Source organism: Brienomyrus brachyistius, unplaced genomic scaffold (genome assembly GCF_023856365.1).
Source record: "Brienomyrus brachyistius isolate T26 unplaced genomic scaffold, BBRACH_0.4 scaffold40, whole genome shotgun sequence".
NCBI classification, from domain to species: domain Eukaryota; kingdom Metazoa; phylum Chordata; class Actinopteri; order Osteoglossiformes; family Mormyridae; genus Brienomyrus; species Brienomyrus brachyistius.
Window position 1 is genome coordinate 773,505 of NW_026042315.1, and position 22,657 is coordinate 796,161.

The following is a 22,657-nucleotide window of genomic DNA, read 5'->3' on the forward strand; positions in this document are numbered from 1 at the left end:
AAATGATGAAGTAATATATTGGATATAACATGAATGTATTTCTTATTTCTTTTTTTTTTGGGTTTTCTGTGGTGAGAAATGAAAGCTACAGGCATGTAAATATTGCTTCCTGTAGTAACTTGTAAAATGTTCCTCATTGTTAACAATCACATTACATGTGAAGGTGTCAGTCAGTGGAAACGCATAGTGAGGCACGCTGGCCAACCATTGTATTCATTCAGGACCAGCCCATCAAGTAAAGGTTTCAGCACCACGGACAGTGACCTGTGTTAAACTGACCTCAGGTTCCTACATTGGCTCTATGGAATTTTCTGTAAATAATGAAATGCCACTGGCCCCCTACATGCGGAAATGTTTCCCCCTCCCCCAGACTTCTTCAGAGAGCTTTGGAGGACATTGTCTGCACGCTACCAGAGGCAACTAAGAATGTGCTTGAGTTGGGAGGAGGCAGTAGTCCCCATTTTTCCCTCCTGCTGTAGAGGGTCATTGGGAGGAGGTGGGTTTGCTGCTCTCTTTCGTGTCTCTTCAGCAGGTGGCTCTTAGAGATTTGTCTGAGAAAGGTCTGTACCAGGCTTGTGTTAAAGTGCTGCATTTTCGGGCACTGAGTGGACTGGCAGATTCTAGGTGGTCAGGTTTGTTGAGGCCTGGATCTTCCCCGCGGGGATGTTGGAGGTCCCTGTACAAGCCCCCCATTGAGAAGCACACGGTGGATCTTCAGTGGCAGATTGTGCACGGGGCAGTGGCCACAAACAGACAGGTGATGCACATTGATTCCACAGGGTGGCAATTGGTTTTCTTAGCTAATCTGTTTCTTTAAAACAAAGAAATGGATTGTTTACTTGTGTCTTTTATTCTACATCATAGATAATGCGAACCTTCATATAAGTAAGAGGTAATATTTTGCTCAGTATCAGTTCAAGTTCAAATACTTCAGGTTTTTTATTTGACAAAACACATAAAATTGTCATGCAAAGTCATTGATTTATTTTTAAAACTATTGCACTGTGATACATTTAACATCATATTTTCAGTTCTGCCAAATCTCTTATTGACAGCTTAGTGGTTTTCCAATGGCTTGTGGCGTCACATGGTGGTCGAAAATGATATTACAGGCTTTTGTTGAAATTACCTTAAAATTCATCTGGAATGTATTGATTTATGCTTTAATTAATGATGCAAATTAACACAGATGGGACCATTTTGACCCAAAACAGCTAGTTGGAGGGTTAGCAATCCTCCAGATTGCAAAGGTCAAGATACTAAAACCTGGAAAAGTACAAAGGACTGGAGCAAAAGAATAACAGTGAAAGCTGTCAGAAACAGGCAGGAAACTCTGCATGGATGTTTTGGAAGAGGTAGATGGTCCAGTTGGCTGTATTAGTCAGTCTGCTGAGAAACATAGCGCCAGTAAGCCAACAAAATGCAACAAACATTTAGGACTGACTGCAGTATTAATTCAAAGCATGATTGTGTTTTTCTTATTTTTTATTGATTTATTTTTGTATTATTAATTTTTTTAAGTAACTTGATTCCGTTAAAAGGGGTTTGTCCATTTGCTTTTAGCAGAAGTTTGTGTAAGTATGATGTTCACCTTCCCTTTTCATAGTCTAGTCTTTGCCAAGTTTTATGCTTATTTCCCCTGGTTAAGTTAATCTGACTTGTGTGTTTAGGAGGGTCATACATGCTTTTTGTTTGTAATGGAAGCACAGGGTCTGTACTTGCAGCTTATTTGCCATGTTAAAGGAAGCATTTTACCTTCCTCTCTAATCTCTCTTTTTCTTGGCTCTCACTGCAGTCTCCTCTATGCCAGGGTTTCTCAACCCAGTCCTTGGACCCCACTGCAAAGATCCACAGTTTTGCTCTGTCCAAGCTCTCAGCACAGCAGTAAAAGGTGACTGTTTGGTTCATGCATGCAGGGATCTGGGACAGAGCAAAAACGTCTGGTGGGCTGAGGAATGTGTTTAGAAATGCTGCTGTATGAAGTATTAAACCATTTGGCCGGTTGGATAAATGTTAAAATGTTTTCTCAAAATATAAAAAGAGATAATCTTCTGTTTTGCGTCTCATTACAAGCAAACTTGTTTTTTGTTTTTATGTCACTCTAGTATTTGATATCTAATTTTCAGTCTTCTGGCAATATAATCTGGTGAATGGGGAAAGACTTCCAGCAGGGGCTCCGGTTTCCTCCCACAGTCCAAAAGTGTGCAGGGTAGGTTAATTGGCAAATCTGAGTTGTGAGTGTTTGCGCCCTGCAGAGTGTTGACTCCTGCCCAGGGTTGGTTCCTGCCTACGCCTGTTGTTCCAAGAACAGGCTCCGGTCCCCCCCGCGACCTCACTTTGGCTTGCTGTCTCCCCGCTTGGTTTTCTTTGGTTTTCATCTTCACTAGCCCCCTTGTTGCTTTGACTTGTGTGTAAGTTATGTATGTGTGATTGTATTGCTGTGTAGGCAGTGACTGCTATTTTGTTTTGCAAGTGTGTGTTGGACTCTGTTTATTTGGTCAGGGAGTGAGGTGGAGTGTTTGTCTTTTGGTTTCCTTTTCTTTTGCACTTAGGTGAGATTAGCTGTGGGTCGCACTTGATAGTTGGGGATTTTGTTTGTTATTTTGGCTGTGGTCAGTCCCAAAGTCTTTTGCACTGGGTTATTTGTTCAGTGTCAGTATTATACATGAAAAAATTAAAATACAAAAAATATCCCTTTGTCCACTGGTGTTCCCTTCTTGCCCTCACCCTGTTTGTCCCTTTATCCCATTCCCCTTTCCCGTGAATACTGTTACACTCCAACCCTAGACAGGATATCATAACAGCATCTTACCTATAGTTTTAAAAGAGATGAGGGATATTATTCATTGACCTTTATCTTTGCTATTTCAGAAATCCGTATCTGCCAGTGTGGTACCTTCTGACTGGAAGTATACACTGTAAAAAAGGCAAAATTTGTCACAGTTTTAAACCATTTTATATCAGCCAATTTGACTACAGTATAGTTATTTTTTTCCTCTTATGTTAAATGACAGAAAAGGTTTATCAAAACTACATTGCATAAACATAATTTTACGCACAGTTTGTAAAATAACAGGGAAACCCCTTCAGTGAAACTGGTCAATTTCTTTTCTGTATTTTTACAGAAATTAAACTTATGGTCATATGCTTTATCTGTAAAATTTTAATGGTTTTATTGTACCAACATGTGTTTTAGTAAAACGAAGGCACAACAGCTGTTTTCTATAATTTTGCTTTCATTAACTTTAATTTTACATTCAGTATACATAAAATCTACATTGTTTTACTGTAATAAACCAGATATCCACCATAATTGTACTGTGTTGTTGGATATATACGAAATGGTTTGCATAGATCTAAGGTTATAAACATAAAAAAATGACTTAAAATTAGAAAATATAGACCCTATATTATAGGGAATATGCGAGTCATCGAACTGATATTGTAACGAACCCAAACTACAGTAGCGTCAGAGGCTGTAAACGGAGAACAGATCACCACCAGACTGCAGCTACAATTACAAAGATACTTTTATTCAGTACAATTCATGCAGCGACCCATCGGGTCGGATCTGGATTCACAAAGAGCTCGGTCCCGCTTTCTCCCCGTAGCACACCACCCCTTTTTAAGCGTGTGTTAATCCACACTACCACACAGTAAATCCCGCACCACACAACATGCCCATTAGGGCACGGCACACCAATAGCAATGCAATACACAGTAATCCCCACACTTCGGGCACAGGCAAGCGTTACAGGACCAGAACCGCCTACTGTATATAGTCCTGTCCCGACCCTAAGCGGTTACACTGCGCATTTAAACCACACGTAACACACATACAATAAAGACATAGTTAAAACAGAACACCCCCCCCCCCCCCCCCCCAGGGATCAGGACCCTCCCTCGGGGAAGGAATAATCACACCGGTCCGTCACCTAGAACGTCCCACGGAAAGGGAATCCCACCCCCCCACCGCCAATCCATCCCTATGAAGGTGCCGCTACTCCCGTCTATTAACCACCCCGTCTAAGCAGTGGTCATAGCCTCCTACCCCCACTGTCCTGACTCTCCTCGCCCTACCGCACCGGGAACTGTCCCTACAGCCCACTCTCTGGCTTCACAGCCGGCAGCCCTAAACGGCATGCGAGCGGCACCTCCCCCAGGACCCAACGCGTACGGTGCCTACCAGACCAAATCTCCCTAACGCGCCTCCCACTCCCTCTATTAACCCCAGATCCCTCACAACCCAGGTGTAGCCACTTAATTAACTATTACCTTCCACTCCATCCCTCACCCTCCACACGCACACATATCATCATTACACAGTATTTGAGGGATAGAGGGATGAGAAGAGTGGGATGGAGGGAAATATAAGGAGAAGGAGGTTCCTCGGAGCTCCGAGATGTGTTTGGCTGTAATAAATCTGGAATATAGCTATATGACATAGTTTTTGATAACACCAGCATTTATTTTTTAGGTTTGTCGAGCTCCGTCAAAACAGTTGAATTAGAATGAGCCCATTATGTAACTGGAACCCCTCCCACATGTAAACACAGTGACGCGCTACAGCGTTGGTTTGTTGTCTGAGGCTATGATACTGACCATAAACACATTCTCAAATTTCACTGCACCAATCACAGCATATGCAGGCAGAAAAATTATAGCAAACAACATTCAGCATTAGACTGTAAAACCGTCTGTAATGTCTGTGTTTATCCAGTGGACCATAAACTAAAATAAGCTTTTCTATTTCAGATTCTTTCAGATATTTTAAAATAATAAATAAAAAAATCATAATAATTAAACCATGTATTACTGACTATCAGACAACTTCAACAAGTTACCAAATGTATGCAAAATCAAAGATATTCATTTGCGCCTGGCACTAACCATGTATTCCTTCACAGTACTAAGCCATAGAAAGGGCCCCAATGAAACCCCTGCATTCCTGCATCGCAGATACTCTAATCTCAGCATTTATAAGATTATATTTGTACTACCTGCCAATTTTTATATTAGACGAGACTAAAAATTGAGAAATATCTATATGCAGAAGTAGTTTTTCCTGATAAGAAGGATAATATCAAGACTGTCAGCATTTACAAATCGAATTATGACATATCTGAGTAGCCCAGACTGTCCGGAAAACAAAGCCGTACAGCATATGTGGCTGACTAATGTACATACAGTGTAATAAGCTTATAATCAAATGGATAGAAAAACGCTCAATAATAAACAGGATTCAGAGGGTAAATAAGGTGCATCATGTGGAAGAGAAGTTAGGTGGCGTTGGGGTGCATTGTGAGTTTCATCTGGTAGCTAGAAGGGAACAAACAGGGCTTTTTGGGTGGGGGGGACTTCTCCGGCGGCTACACCGCTCTACCTTTTTTTAAAATGATTTATTTAAAAAAAAATCTTTTCTCCTTACACTATAATGGCAGGTTTAGGACTAATACAGTACAGTCATAACCAGTGTCAAGGATTCTATGCATTGCTACACAGAGACAAGTCCAGATATTGAGCCCAAGGCTAAAATTGTGGTTTACTTACAAGTGCACTTTGCTGGGCAGTGGGGGTGTTTGTCCTTCTCTGCTCACATATTCCCCTCTTATCCTGTCTTCTCCTCCGCAGCCCTTCCTCCTTCTCTCTGTTGCTCCTATATTCCCTCCCCTCCAGTCATCTATGTTCTCCTTCCTCTGCAGTCTCTCCTCTTCTCCCATTCTTCAGTTATACTGTCTTCTCCGCTCTTCCTGTATCCCTCCTGTCTTCTGCTCCTGTCATCTCTTCTCCAGTCATCCCCTGCTTCTCAGTCATCTCTGCATCTTTTCTCTCATTTGTTTGCTTATTCTTTGATTGTTTGTGTTATTCGTTAACCCACCACCCAATGCTGGATGAGTCTTGATGTTTTTTGTTCTTTTTAAAGTTAGGCTTCTTCCTGTTTTTTGTGCCATATCTTCTGCCCTCTTCTGGTTGTGGCAGTGCATGACACGGCTGGAAAAATAGGGTTTTTTACAACACACACATCAAAACCAAAAGGATCAGGATGGATCCAAAATAAACAGCAAATGACCAGGAATGAACTAAATGATGGAATAAACACAACTAGAGAACTATATACATACATACAACATACAGCTATAATGAACCATCAAAGAACAGAAGCAGAACAGGCACTTAAATACACAGCTAACAAGACACAATGCAGGACAGTGAGAATCATAACCAATAACAAGGACTGAGGGCAACCCAGGAACAGGTGTTACAGTTAAACAGCACTGGTGAAATCAAAGTGACCTTTCAGCCACATGGTCAGCTCTGCATCGCCCTCTGCTGTTTGCATTAGAAGCTGCTTGAAATTCCCACTCTCCTTACCAACACCTCGAAAAGCCAGGCCTTGCTGTGCCAAGTACTTAACTTCAGAAGATTTTTCCTCACTTGCTGCTGCTCTTTCCAGCTCATCTGAAGGTTGAATATTAACAGGATTGATCTTCTGAATCCATGTCATCAGTGCTAATCTGTGGCACTGCCTGTCTTTATGTGCACTGAATTTCCCCAGTGCCTTTTCCAGTTTCACATGCCAGTCTTCACAAGAGCTGAATGTGTCTTTCATGCCAGTTTAGACATTTGTGTTACAAATTATTTTGCACAGTAGAAACAAAGAACCCCCCTTAAGACGAGGGGGGGGGGGGGCTGTAAGGGAGCCCAGTGTGATCTTTAAACCATTTCTCCTGAAAGCAGGGTCTCCTGTTTGATAGACGTGACATTTACATTTGGCTGATTTGGTGAAGGTCCAAGCTCCTCCCCCCTCCTCCCTAATACACCTTCATCTTCACCTGCCTGTCTGCTCTCTCTCTCTCTCTCTGTCATTGACTCACACTCAGTCTCCCTGATTAAATGCTGTATCTGAAATACACACCACAGGCCAAACTAAGAAGCATATTAAACTAACATCAGGATCAGGCTGCTGTGACGTCATTATTCACTCTTAACCATCAATATTTGCTCCTTTTCTCACTCCCCTCCATGTCGCCTGCATTCTCTGCCGTCAGCAGCCTCTTGCTGTCTCTCCCTCTTCATCTTTACTCTCAGCACAGCAGAGTTTACATGAAAGCAGTTATCAGTAAACAAGTGGTGCTTCTTGGCATGATGCTCAGGAATGGATTTCTAAGGATTTGTTACCTGAATGAGAATGATTAATATATGAAGAACCTTTGACTCACATACTGTATACGTCTATCATCTGACTGGCACTAATTATCTCACTGTCTGTACTTACTTTCCTGCTTTTCTGTGGTTGCCCAAAACCTCACGATTGTCACACTTCCTCTTCATGATGACAAGCTACTCACTGTGAATAAAAGTTGACTGTAATAAAACTACCTGCATTTACATCACACATTAATAACGCAAAATGCCTTAAGTAAGCAAGTATAGCTTTCTACAGTAATGGAATATAAAATTTATTAAACCTATTACTGTCTACAAAATAACACATTCAGCACTATATCAGACTTTACATCAGCTTTCTGACCATTATAAATATACCTGAGTGAGCACCGTTGTTAGTTTCTAGGAGAATGTGCAGTTAATAACATTTCCAGGTAATTTAACCAGCGTAACTGCACATGAGGCAATTATTATAATTATAAACGTAGTAGGGGTAGGGGGCGCTATAGAGCGAAAGGGTGACTACGCCACTCTGTAACTGTCGCTAAGACGGTTATTTTATAATCACCTTTTGCTGGTTTGATTTAATATAGAATGTATACTGTGAAATGTATGTCAGTGCCCTCTGCTGACTATTTAATTGATCCGTGTTAACCCTTGAATACATGGTTAGGTGACGGAATAGGGTAGGAGTAAATGCATGCTGGGAGATTCATGGAGTCAACTTGTGGTTTGTCGGCTTGTCACGGCAGGATCTGTAATAACACCTAAGCATTTGGTCAGAAGGCGCACACGGTAATTTATATTTATTGTATTTACTTGTTGTCTTGTATTGAAAAGTGGAATTGCGGTGATGTATGAGCCGCTGTTTAGCGGTAATATCATGGATCTTTTAGAATGTCTTGTAAGATTAAATGTAATGCAGGAATTTAATAATATGTTTATTTTATAGTTTTTCACGGTGTCTAGAAGAATAAAGACGGAATAAACTTCAACATCTGTCAGGCGTATGTTTTCTGTACCAGATGAAGAACTTTGGGAGCTGTTATATCTTATATAGTAAAGGTAACCTTACAGTAAATGACGTCTGCTGTCATCTGACGCTATATAGAAAATGTAATTAAATAAGATTAAATTTACCTTCTGCGAGGGGCACCCTAATATAATGATATATAAAATAATTATAATATAATATAATTATATAATTATAATAAATATAATATAATTATAATATAATAATACACTGCTGTCTGTCTGCCATACAATAAATAAAAGGGGGAATTGGAATTGCATTTGACTATGGAGAGAATGGTTGTCTATGGTGAAAGAGGTGTGGAAATTTTTACTAATTCACATAAGGGACAGCATAAAGGGTTGTTTAATTCAGTATCAGAGGAATTCATATATTTGTGTGATTATGATAATCACACTATTATAACTTGATAGTACATCTCTTGAATTGAACTAATTACAGTGTCATGTATAACACTGCACTTTTTAATACATTGTTTGGCAGAACAGACTGCAAAACTGTAGTCTCAATGGAAAGCTGGATGAAATTCCTAGGGTGGCGTAGTCAGCTGTCCACTGAGTCTACAGTTTTGTAGTTCGGTCTGTCACAGTCTGGCGCAGTTGACAGGATCATCGTCTTGAGAGCAGAGACGCGTGTTCAGTGTGAATGACTCTTCAGTTGTTTTTCTATTTTTAATTACCTTTTTATTCCTATCCATGTCTTTTTTTCTTTTTGTATGCTCATTATTCAGCCAGTACAGCTGTTTTTATTGTAGTCGAAAACAACAGTGAGTGCTAGTCACTGGCAAATCCCTTGGTTCCCGGTTCCACTCCATCTGTCCTCTGGTGGTCCCCTTGAGCTGTGGACCCCTTTCCAGTGTTCTGCAGCCAGATCCTCCTGAGCCGCACGGAAGCGGAAGTTGGCAAAGTGAGATGCGGCAGTAGGCCTATGCATGCAATTGACTGGAGTATGGAGAGTAAAGCCTTTCGTTTTGTTTAATAAAAGTTGTCCTTGTATTTTCTCATATGCGAGAACATCACAACTGCCACTGCACTTGTTGATGTGTAAGTGTGCCCTATTCAAACAATAAAGAGAAACTACATGCAGCACTGAAAAACTATTCCATGCCCAAAAAAAATGTAAACATTCTTTTTATATCAGAAGCTAGTCTCTGACTGAAATTTCTATAAATCTTTATATGAACTGATAGCAATTAACCTAAGAGTGCATGCTTGGATTTTAGTATCTGCATGTACTGTGGAACTAAAAAGAATCATAATCAACATATATAATTACGTAAATGAAAAACAAATACGTTGCATTTTCCTTAATAGTTTTGCACGTTGCCATAATTTATATTTAATTTAAAGTATGAAGCACCCAAGCAAAGTTTATGTTGAAATAATACTCAAGATTCTTAAGTCTTAGCTCTGGCACAGTGGTGGATCTAGAAAATTTTACATGGGGTGGCAAGAGATTTTAACAGAGTGGCATGGAGGTTCAGTGAGAAACCGACTATCATTCAGAATCGTGGAGCTCAGGAGCATACTTACACTGAAAAAGTGACAATTTATCTAAGCATTTGGACTCTCATGGTTAAAACAATGCTGATTGTACTTTTCATTATCACTGACCAGTTGTTTTTCTTTGTTGTGCTGTGCAGCAGAATGTTTCACAAACATATCCAAATTAAGAGCCTTTGCACGCTGATTCTCAATGCTCAGCAGAGTTTCCAGGTCTGCGGTGTTCATGCCCTATTGTGCTATTTTGAAAACATAGTTTTGGGTAAATATTAGGAGGTCATGGGTTGCGGATTTTTGGGCTGATTTCATAATGTTATACAGCAGCAGACTGCAAGGGGAAAAAGAAACTAATTATTATCAGTGCAAGTGGCTCCTAATCCTGAGTAATGCTGGATCTCTAGCCACCTAAAGTAAGAGACAGATGCACACGGAAAGCAGGGCTGCCGACTACCATGCATCTGGCATGACTTTCACGCTCTCAGACACTCACGCAAGGAATCTTCCACTATATTATTCCACTATAAGCCTAAATGTAGCTACATCAGAAGCGTTGGTGTAGTTTGCATACCCTACATACCATTTAGAACAGGGGTCACCAACATGGTGCCCACTGGCACCAGGATGCCCCCAAGAACCACATGAGTCACCCACGGACCTGTTCTAAAAATACCACAACTCACCAGTGGGCAGCGACTAAAATTTAATTTTATCTTGTTGCTATTCTTCTTTAATCACATTTGTATTTATATAGATTTGAAAATGACAATATCCAAAAAAGCATTTAAAACGTGTTTATTCTACATGAAGTTTAGATAAGTTTAGGTAAAGTCTGTTCTGGTAGCCTTTGTATGGCTCAGTACCCGTGAAGTAGCTCTCAGTTTCAAAAAGGTTGCTGACCCTTGATATATAGTATACCCCAATCTTGGGTGATATATCCTAATCAGTAAAATAACAGTCGGCTAAATTCCGCATAGTGATCTCATTAACTGCGTGTTGTTGCTGAAATACATCACACAGACGTCGGGGGAATGTCAAATCATCAGAATATGTAAGATTTATACATTTGGTTAAGTTGAACGCATTTGCTGTTGAATGCAATTCCTATCACATTAACAATTACTGGTTGAAAAATTGCTGTTAGTGTCTTAAATCATACTGCTGTAAAAGTAAAATTTACAAGAGAAATCAATATGCTTAGAATATGGGTTAAGATGGAAAATAATTTTTCCATCCCAATCCCAATCATGTTGATGCAAATTTACAGCAGTGTGGATTCTCAGAAAAAAAGGTTCTCTGACATAAAGATCAGCAATACAGTGCAAATAACATTTAATTTCACATTTATACAAAAAAGGACAGGGCATTTCGATGATAAAATCTGTAGTGAACAATAAGTCGCATCAAAACAAAACCTGGAATTCGGTCATGCTACCTTAAGGTTAAACATTACTTTGTGAGACCACATTATAAAGGCAAAGAATGTCTGCAACAACAATTTTGGGCCCAAATGTTTGAGTGGGCGATCATAGTCAAATAGTCAGTTGTTTTGTGCAAAGTTCCTTGTTCTGAAATAAATACTTTCTGCAATAGCTCATCCAAACATATTCACACAGTCTTTATCGTTCAATGTGTAGAAGAACTGATCATTCTTCTCGTAGGCGCAGGTAGAGGTCAATTGCCTTATAAGCATCCAGAGGAACATCAAGACCATTCTCTGCCATGACAGAGGTGCACAACGTGAAGACATCATCATCACAAGCAATGTCACGTCTGTGAATGCAGTCATTTTCACAGTGGTTGACTTCTTCCTCTGGAATCTGGCACAAATAGTCCTGTGTGTTCTATAATTCTGGCACCAAATACATGACATCGGGACGTCTGTGGGGGACATGGTGGTTTCCTGAGGGCCGAATAAGGTGACAACTATGATGCTGATGTGGCGCGGGGTGAAAATGAGTCTGACACCCCTGTTTTAAGAGATCCGTGTTTTTCTTGCTGCCAGCATCTCATAAAAAGGGTCAGCGCTCACAGCAGCAGTGATGCTCTGTATCCACTTGTCCTTCTCCTCAGGGGTTGGCGCCGAGATGCGGTACACCACATGATTGCCCTCTACCAGGCGGCCGTCCGCCTCCGTTTTGCAGGCTTTCATCAGCTGTCTGCTGTTGTTAGGGATGTACAGTTCAAAGCAGTTAGGCTTCCTGAGATCCTTCACCTCACGGATGCTCAGATTCTCCAGCAGAATGATCACCCTGGGTTTCTTATCCGCAGTATGTTTAAAGTAGTAAAGGCAGTTATCCATCAGGATGAACCACCTCCTTTTCCATGTTTTCACCCGTCCTCCTCCCATTTTGAAGAGCCAACCCTCTCTGTCAGGGTTGAAGAAGGCATTGTTCCCATTGTCTTCAGGAATCTTGAATGGCTCATTCTTTATGCTCTTATAAAGATTTCGGAGGAGATCATCTGGCAGGTTGCCTCCATCATTGATTCCTCGATTCATGGAGATGAACCTGTCCACACTGGGCTTGTCTCACACATTTGGATTATGAAGGCTAGTGTTTAGCATGATTATGGAAAATGAAAGTACATAGCAAGTGTCAATGTTCTGGAAGACTCCAGGATTACATTGACAGTACCTCTGCGCAAAGGCCTCCATCATACTGTCAATCTTTTGTGCTTCTCCTGGCAGACGGAACTGCCTGAGAGCCTGTACCAGGTTGAACCCTACGAATTCATGAAGCCCAAGAAATGTTTGGAGGACTTGGATATTGAAGTCGTCTCTCTCACCCAGGTAATCCCCAATGGCTGTTTTGTTCAGCCCCTCTCCCTTGTATAGGAGCTGGGCGATGTCCTCAGACGTGTGCCGGAGAAGATTGTTTTGTACCATGAACAGGATACCCTTCTTAGGGTCCATGTTGAATTTCTTTCTTCCCATGGCGACATGCCTATTCTTTTCTAAGATTTGGCTGCGTTTGGTGCTGGATTCAAGGACCTCCACTTCCATGAGGGCCTCTCTCAGCGCCTCCCGCAGCCTCTGGATCTCCAGCAGAAGGGCTCCTTTCCTCAGCCGGATGTCCTCAAGTTCAGAGTGCTTCTCTGGACTCAGGTCCATGGAGACTGCAGCAGACAGGAAAAGGAGATCGTCAGCGGGTGTGGAGCTCAGCAGGTTGGCCATCTCTGCCAGTTTGGTTGTTGGTTCAACTCCCATGGCAGAGTAATCGTAACATTGTTAAGCCCTTGAGCAAGTCCCTTAGACCCAAGTGCTCTGACCCCAAACTCTCATCACTTCGGACAAAAGCATATGCTGAATATATGTAATCCCAAAGGGCAGTTACAGAAGACCCCAGGACCGGAGTAACGTGGGAAGCAATTACTGACGCCTGGAAGCTTTGGGGCATGCAAATAAACTGCATCCAAAGGCAAATGGCTAATAAAGAATGCTCTGAATGCCAGGCATTCGTCCAGCAGTGAGATCGTAGAGATAATGAATAAAGATAAAAAGTGTGAATAAAGATAAAACATTTTGATTGTATTTGCGAAGCGATGCTGGATGTACTGAGCTCGCCGGGAAGGTCATGTGGTCCGCATTCCCTCCCCATGCACACGTGATCAGCTCAATCACACCGAAATTGTCGGTTTGCTGCCCTTCAGGGAAACAATCTAAAGGGTGTTACGGAAAAAGTAATCGATGCAAGAGCCAATGATGTTCTCCTGGTGCCTACCCTTGTTTATGTTATCGTTACTGACACAAACAATGATGAACGATAATAAGCATTTATAAGCCATGATGACCGCACCATTAATGTGGAGTTGCACTAACGTCTGTTTTTATAGCTAACCAGCAAGTCAACCTCTCACCCTGGTAATGCAACAGCGCCGGTTAAACAATACGTTTACACAGAGTGCTTGTGATCAGTGGCCTATACTACGAATCAGGGTTACTGGCTTATCGAGGTAACTTGACGGATTTAAGGTACCACAGTTTAAATGAACTTCATATTTGTTCATCGGGATGTCTGAATCGGTGCTAATCAGTACTACGATGCCAGTTATGCAATGTAGTTTTGATAAAACTTTTCTGTCATTTAACATAAGAGGAAAAAAATAATTATACTGTAGTCAAATTGGCTGATATAAAATCGTTTAAAACTGTGACAAATTTTGCCTTTTTTTACAGTGTATACTTCCAGTCACAAGGTAGCAGATACGGATTTCTGAAATAGCAAAGATAAAGGTCAATGAATAATATCCCTCATCTCTTTTAAAACTATAGGTACGATGCTGTTTTGATATGCTGTCTAGGGTTGGAGTGTAACAGTATTCACGGGAAAGGGGAATGGGATAAAGGGACAAACAGGGTGAGGGCAAGAAGGGAACACCAGTGGACAAAGGGATATTTTTTGTATTTTCATTTTTTTTCATGTATAATACTGACACTGAACAAATAACCCGGTGCAAAAGACTTTGGGAGTGACCACAGCCAAAATAACAAACAAAATCCCCAACTATCAAGTGCGACCCACAGCTAATCTCACCTAAGTGCAAAAGAAAAGGAAACCAAAAGACAAACACTCCACCTCACTCCCTGACCAAATAAACAGAGTCCAACACACACTTGCAAAACAAAATAGCAGTCACTCCCTATGCAGCAATACAATCACACATACATAACTTACACACAAGTCAAAGCAACAAGGGGGCTAGTGAAGACGTAAACCAAAGGAAACCAAGGGGGGAGACAGCAAGCCAAACTGAGGTCGCGGGGGGGACCGGAGCCTGTCCTTGGAACAACAGGCGTAGGCAGGAACCAACCCTGGGCAGGAGTCAACACTCTGCAGGGCGCAAACACTCACAACTCAGATTTGCCAATTAACCTACCCTGCACACTTTTGGACTGTGGGAGGAAACCGGAGCCCCTGCTGGAAGTCTTTCCCCATTCACCAGATTATATTGCCAGAAGACTGAAAATTAGATATCAAATACTAGAGTGACATAAAAACAAAAAACAAGTTTGCTTGTAATGAGACGCAAAACAGAAGATTATCTCTTTTTATATTTTGAGAAAACATTTTAACATTTATCCAACCGGTCAAATGGTTTAATACTTCATACAGCAGCATTTCTAAACTCATTCCTCAGCCCACCAGACAGCTCCACGTTTTTGCTCTGTCCCAGATCCCTGCATGCATGAACCAAACAGTCACCTTTTACTGCTGTGCTGAGAGCTTGGACAGAGCAAAACTGTGGATCTTTGCAGTGGGGTCCAAGGACTGGGTTGAGAAACCCTGGCATAGAGGAGACTGCAGTGAGAGCCAAGAAAAAAAGAGATTAGAGAGGAAGGTAAAATGCTTCTATTAGCATGGCAAATAAGCTGCAAGTACAGACCCTGTGCTTCCATTACAAACAAAAAGCCTGTATGACCCTCCTAAACACACAAGTCAGATTAACTTAACCAGGGGAAATAAGCATAAAACTTGGCAAAGACTAGACTATGAAAAGGGAAGGTGAACATCATACTTACACAAACTTCTGCTAAAGCAAATGGACAAACCCCTTTTAACTGAATCAAGTTACTTAAGAAAATTAATAATTAAAAAATGAATAATACAAAAATAAATCAATAAAAATTAAGAAAAACACAATCATGCTTTGAACTAATACTGCAGTCAGTCCTAAATATTCCCATGACATTCTTTTCGTCACGATGCACACTCGGTACATACTGGTTGAAAACCATTTATAATCCTTCATGTACCAGTCTATGATGGAGCACCCCAACCTGGGCCGCCCATCCAACATGGCAGATTTCTGCCTCCTGGCCCCGGAGACTAACAGACCAACCTCTGGAAACAGGGAACCAGGGGGACATGGGCCGCTGACTGGATGGGCGACCAGAATCAGGTGAAGCAGAAGGTAGACTCCACAGTAGAGGACCGAGGAATGTAGACCAAAACCAGGGAACCTGAAGTGGCAAGAACACAAACCAGGACAGACATATAAAACCCAAGCAAAGGCATCAGTGGCACAGCCCACCAGCTTGTGAAAGATGGCTACCTGGCATCATGAATCCCTTAATCAAAAACCTTTGTGATGGCAACTTTGCCACCCAGGACTGATCCCTTCTAAAGACCTCAAGTTTCAATGCAAGGTTTCCGAAATGTTTTGAAACATTAGTCCATGTGACTGCTGTGGTATTGTTCCAGGCAGGGAAAACAACTTAGGAGAACATTTCCGTGCATGTTGGGTGTTTGTGGTACTGTTGGGCTGAGGGGGTAATTGAGTGACTATTAACCTTTGAAATCCAATTATATTATTTAAACAGATTAGTAGTTAGACAGTGTGATTTAGATGAGGATAAGGATGTTTTATTGTCATTACAAAACGTGTTCTATATGAAGGGAACAAAATGAGGCACTCAGATCCGGTGTATTAGCAATAATAAAATAGAAATAAAATTGAAAGAACAATACAATGAATAATATGGTATAATAAATAAAATAAAATAGAATAAAGACATTAAGATAGATTCCATTAGGAGAATTTAACCATGGATGTAAAGTAAGCAGGTGTGAGTGTAGCAGAGATTACTGAGGTCTGTGTGTAATAAAGTATATGTGACACTGGCTGAGGAAGCAGCAACGTGTGTGTGTGCAAAGTCACAGTAATAACCTGCAGCACTGAGGGATCTATTGCAGCGAAGCCCTGACATGTAACACTGGTGATGAATAGCAGTGTTAGATATAGGTATAGTGAGGTACTTATAATTATAGTAGGTGTAGGATCAAGGTCTGGATTAGATTTACATACTGGGCAAATCTAGGTTATACATACACACACAGGTTACATATGAATTTAAATTTAGGGGCAGTGTGTAGCTCGGTGGGCTTTAAGGAAACACAGACTACACATGGAACAGCAATGACTGAGCTGGGGAACGCAGTGAGGGCAGGCATATTTATACACAGCACACTAATCAGCAACAAAACAGGGGTACAGGGTTAGGATGGAGAACTATAATGGGATACAGGAGAATTAGGAGGGTTACAAAGGGCCAGCAGCGACCTCTGCTGGCATGAGTTGGAGGAGACATGAAAAAATAAGAGATTACAGATCATGACAGGAGCAGCAAGCACAGCAACAGTGGGGTCATGCTCAATTATCACACCACATATATAAGAACATAACATAAGAACATAAGAACTATACAAACGAGAGGAGGCCATTCGGCCCATCAAGCTCGCTTGGGGAGAACTAAACTAATAGCTCAGAGTCGTTAAAATCTTATCTAGCTCTGATTTAAAGGAACCCAAGGATTCAGCTTGCACTACATTATCAGGAAGGGTATTCCATACTCTGACTACACGCTGTGTAAAGAAGTGCTTCCTTAAATCCAGCTTGAAGTGTTCTCCCGCTAATTTCCACCTATGGCCACGAGTTCGTGTATTTAAACTAATGCTGAAGTAACTATTTGCTTGAACAGCATCCAAACCTGTTAGAATCTTATATACCTGGATCATGTCCCCCCTCAGTCTCCTTTGCTTGAGACTGAACAGATTTAGCTCAAGTAACCGTTCCTCGTATGACATTCCTCTAAGACCAGGAATCATTTTTGTGGCCCTACGCTGCACCTTTTCTAAGGCCACAATGTCCTTTTTAAGATATGGTGACCAAACCTGCACACAATATTCTAGGTGAGGTCTCACCAAGGAATTGTATAATCTTAGCATTACCTCCCTTGACTTAAACTCCACACACCTGGAGATATACCCCAACATCCTATTGGCCTTTTTTATTGCTTCCCCACACTGGCGAGAATGGGACATGGAAGCATCAACATACACACCAAGGTCTTTCTCATGATCAGCTACCTTTATTTCAGTGACACCCATGAAATACCTGTACTTTATATTTCTGCTCCCTAGATGGAGTACCTTACATTTATCGATGTTAAATTTCATCTGCCAGGTATCGGCCCAGTCACTAATTAAATCAAGATCCCGCTGTAGCTGCTGAGCCACTAATTCAGTATCTGCTACACCACCCACCTTGGTGTCATCTGCAAATTTCACCAGTTTACTGTATATATTGGTATCCATATCATTTATGTAAATTAGGAACAATAGTGGTCCTAAAATCGAACCCTGCGGTACCCCACTATGAACGCAAGCCCACTTTGACATTGTGCCTCTTATAACTACTCGCTGTTTCCTATCTGTTAACCAGTTATCAATCCAGGTCGCTACGGTACCTAAAATACCTGTCGCTTTGAGTTTAAGTAGGAGCCTCTTGTGGGGGACAACATCAAAAGCCTTTTGGAAATCTAAGTAGATGACATCATAGGCCTTCTTATCATCAACTTCCTGAGTAGCTTCCTCAAAAAACTCCAACAGATTTGTTAAACAGGATCTACCTCTCCTAAATCCATGCTGGCTATCCCGCAAAATGTTATTAGAGTCCAGGTAATCTACCATTTTCTCTTTGATTATAGCCTCCATAACTTTACCAGTTATACAAGTTAGACTGATTGGCCTATAGTTAGACAAATTACTTCTATCCCCTTTTTTAAAAATAGGCGTTATGAAGGCGTGCTTCCAATCAGAAGGTACCACACCTTCAGATAAGGATTTTTGAAACAGTAAAGTTAAGGGTCGGCAAATAATATCCCTCATCTCTTTTAACACTATAGGTAAGATGCCATCAGGACCCTGTGATTTATTTATTTTGAGCTTAGCTAGGCTTTGCAAAACATCTGCTTCAGTTATATATATATTAGCTATAGACAATGCTGGATAGGTAATAACTGGTAAATTACTAAGGTCCTCAACAGTGAATACCCGTGCAAAACTATCATTGAACTCATTTACTATATCAATGTCGTTTACTATTATAAGACCCTTACTATCCTGCAGATTAGTAATTTCAGGTTTTAGAGCTCTTTTAGAGTTAAAATACTGGAAGAAACTTTTAACATCATCCTTAGCTTCCAATGCAACCATCCTTTCGACATTTCTTTTAGCTCGTCTAATATCATTTTTTAACTCAGTCTGTAGACTTAGATATTCCTGCTTAATTCTGTCAACGTCAGTTATTTTCCATTGCTGGAACAAAGCCCTTTTCCTCCTTACTTTATGCTTTATTTCCCTAGTAAACCACCTAGGTTGCAATTTCCTAGATTTATTCTTGCTGGAAACAGGTATGAAGTCCTCTTGCACTTGCAATAATGTGCTTTTAAAAAATTCCCAGGCCTCTTCAACAGTTTTGTTATTTAACTCCATCCAGTTCACAGTTTCTAGTTTTAGTCTCATACACTTAAAGTCAGCCTTCCTAACATTATATATTTTTGATTTGGACTTAGCTCTTCGAACACTAAACTTAACCTCAAATTTGACCATGTTATGATCGCTACTGTCAAGTGGTTCTAAAACGTCTAATTTACCAATCCTGTCCTGGTTATTAGAGAGAACAAGATCAAGAATGGCATCTCCCCTGGTAGGGGTGTTAACAAACTGAGTAAAAAAACAATCCTGTACTAATTCCACCATCTCCAGTTCATTTTCTGAAGAGCCAGTGACAATGTCCCACTGCATTCCTGGTAGATTAAAATCACCCATAACTACCACATCATTTTTATTGCTCATAGTCCTAATATCACTGTATAACAATCTGCTTTCCTCAGCAGCTATATTAGGTGTTCTGTAACAAACACCGACAATTAGGCTATTTGAGTTTTTAGCATCTAATTTTACCCATATTGCTTCCGTAGTTTTATTTATATCAGTAAGTTCCCTTGCCTGCAAGTTTTCCTTTACATATACTGCAACACCACCTCCCTTTTTTCCTATACGATCCTTACGGAACAACGTGTAACCATCCATATTATATTCTTGTCCATCCTTTTCACTCAACCACGTTTCAGTTACTCCTATAATATCATAAGAGTCCGATGAGATAAAAGCCTCTAAATCATGAATTTTATTCCTAATACTTCTGGCGTTTAAATACAGACAACAAAGGGTAGGCCTATTACGGTGCCCACTTACAATATGATTATTTGGGGCTTTCCGTTTCCCCCCACTGACATAGTTAACTAACCTCCCTGCCCCCCCAGTCCCTAGTTTAAACATTCCTCAACTACTCTACACATACGCCTCCCCAATACACTGGTTCCCCTCTGGTTCAGGTGCAACCCATCCGGCTTGAACAGGTCCCACCTGTTCCAGAAGGTCCTCCAATGCCCCATAAACCTAAACCCCTCTTTCCTACACCATCCTTTTAGCCACGCATTTAATTTCCTTATCTCAGCTAACTTAGCCTGACTTGCACGTGGCACGGGGAGTATTTCGGAGAATACCACCGTGGACGTTCTGCTTCTAAGCTTATTGGCAACTTCTATAAATTTATCCTGCAGAACAGCCCTTCTACCCTTGCCTATGTCGTTGGTGCCAACATGCACCACGACAACTGGATCCACCCCAGCTGGGGCCAAAAACTTATCCACACGATCTGGAAGGTCTCCTACCTGGGCACCAGGCAGGCAAGACACCGTACGGGACCCTCTATCACGCGTGCACACATAACTGTCTACTCCCCTAATAATGGAATCCCCCACTACCACAACCTCCCTCTTCCTGGGGGGAGGGGGCTCCTCAGTGCCCAAGGGCCCACCTGCCTCCCCAGTCCGTTCCGGCTCTAAAGCTGGAAGAACCTGAAACCTGTTCGACACAGTCACCTCAGGTGATGCCGCCTCTGCAACGTGTGTACACCCTTTCCTGCGTCTACAACCTACGGTCACCCAGCTCTCTCGACCTCTCTGCTCTTCATTCTCCCCCCTCCCGGCTAGTGGCGTACACACCTTCTCCCTAAAAGGCGTATTAACTTGCTCCTCTAACTCACTGTTGCATTGGATGAGAGCCAGTTGCTCCTCAAGGCCGCGAACCTTGACCATGAGCGAGTCCACTAGCTTACATCGCTCGCAGATGAAGTCCGACTGGACACTAACGTCCAGAAGGGCAAACATGTTGCAAACGCAACACTGAGCCGGCCCCATAATTAACTAACTCACTATGACCCCGTACTCCCAGCCCAGTAAATTTATATAGCGTATTTAACTTTAAAGATTAATTCGCGTACCGTTAAATGCAATAAAGTGCCGAGTACGCTAAAATAAGTTACTTGGGTTGAAACGGAACTTAATTCTTATTTTTATTTAAAATTTTAAATCCGATAAATTTACTACTACTTACCAAAAGAACTTCTGCCTGAACCAAGTATGAACTAAAAACAAAACGAAATCGAAGTTGCTCTTGGGAGGTCGAAAAACCACAAAAACCCCCTCACAGCAGGCTACTGCCGGAGCGGGGAAAAAAGTGGAAAATGTCCTCCCGGCCCCGACTGGCGACCGGGCAAAGCTCAGGAGCAACTGTCCTTTTCTGGCGCTGAGTAACGTTACCGACGTTAGATATTATTAGCTATTTCGCCCCGCCGGTGTTTTTTACGGAGTTAAACGCGAACAGAAAACGCAGCTCACTGCCCGTAACAATCGCGCTGTTAATAAACAGACAGGACAGACAAGCACTCACGCCGACCAAAATAAGAACAATAAATAGAAATAACACAGCCACCCACTAAACAATTAAAGCACACAAACACTCAGAAAATACGTTCCAAACACCCCAAAAACAATCACAAACAATCCCAAAACAATCGCTGCAGCTCAACACCACTCTCTCACAGTATCCCAGCAATCTCTCGCAGCAATCCCAGGATGCCCAGGGTCAGCCTCCTATGAGAAAACATTATGAAAATCTGTTCCCAAAAATTGTTCAAACATCAGCTTGACTGAAACATATGACTGGTTGTATCTAGGCTACACTGGCACTGACAGCAGAGTGTAACAAATTACCAGCTACGACATATATCTGATGATTCAGAAGAAAGACAAATTGAAGAAACAAAGTGGTTAATTGTATAATAATCAAATCATTTCATAATCATGTAATACATAATATGTCACGATGGGAAGAGGGACAATCAAAGAGCAGCCTTGTGGGTTTTATTGCTGAACCAAAAGACATGAATAGAACCCAAGAGGAGGAGGAGAGCACAAATAGGAGGGAGGGAGGAAGGAATAAGCAGGAGGAGTTGGGGAGAATCTACTAACACGGGGAGCAGAGAGGGGTCCTCCTCCTTTTTGGGTGAAACTAATTGCTTGTGACATGGTAAGAGGCAACTTCTTTCTTGAGAGAATTTCTTTAAAGGGCAAGACAACCAAAGCTGTAAATCTAACAGGAAAAAATACCCTTTGTAGAATTCTATGTGAAGACCCTCTGGGCCAGGTGCCCTGCCGCTCTGCATTGTTTTCTTTGTATGTACAACTTTGTACTCCATAATTTTAATATTTTATCACGAAGCCTGAAGAGCAATATGAACTATATCATGCTTTAAGTAAATTGTCTCATCCTTTATTAGATTTAAACACAAACACAATCCACAGCAAACTGTACTTACAGCCTTCATCCTGCTCTTCAGTCTCTGACGTGCTGCATCTAAATGGGGACTCGTCAAAAAGCCAAGTGGAGCTGTCATGAATGAAGGCCTTATTGAAGCTTCCCCTGCCTGACAGCAGGTTAGTCTCTCATTTGACTAAAGTATATTTAACTTCTACAGAACTTTGCAGGCTCATCTAGGATGGAGAATTTCTGCTGCTGAGCGCATTTTGACCTTGAGGAGCAACTGGCTCTCATCCAATGCAACAGTGAGTTAGAGGAGCAAGTTAATACGCCTTTTAGGGAGAAGGTGTGTACGCCACTAGCCGGGAGGGGGGAGAATGAAGAGCAGAGAGGTCGAGAGAGCTGGGTGACCGTAGGTTGTAGACGCAGGAAAGGGCGTACACACGTTGCAGAGGCGGCATCACCTGAGGTGACTGTGTCGAACAGGTTTCAGGTTCTTCCAGCTTTAG

At 41.6% G+C, this 22,657-nt stretch overlaps 3 protein-coding genes across 3 annotated transcripts in view; 1 reads left to right on the plus strand and 2 right to left on the minus strand.

Moving 5' to 3' along the window:
* The window catches only part of LOC125722564 (cytohesin-2-like), a 178,490-nt gene that overhangs the window by 40,260 nt on the left and 115,573 nt on the right, over window positions 1-22,657 (plus strand). The window lies entirely within an intron of this gene.
* LOC125722611 (cytohesin-2-like) lies at window positions 10,898-12,222 on the minus strand. The gene has a single exon (XM_048998800.1). The coding sequence runs from the start codon at window positions 12,197-12,199 to the stop codon at window positions 11,675-11,677; it is 525 nt and encodes a 174-aa protein (XP_048854757.1). The 5' UTR covers window positions 12,200-12,222; the 3' UTR covers window positions 10,898-11,674.
* LOC125722617 (cytohesin-2-like) lies at window positions 12,230-12,907 on the minus strand. The gene has a single exon (XM_048998807.1). It carries the CDS (start codon window positions 12,905-12,907, stop codon window positions 12,230-12,232), a length of 678 nt encoding a protein of 225 aa, XP_048854764.1.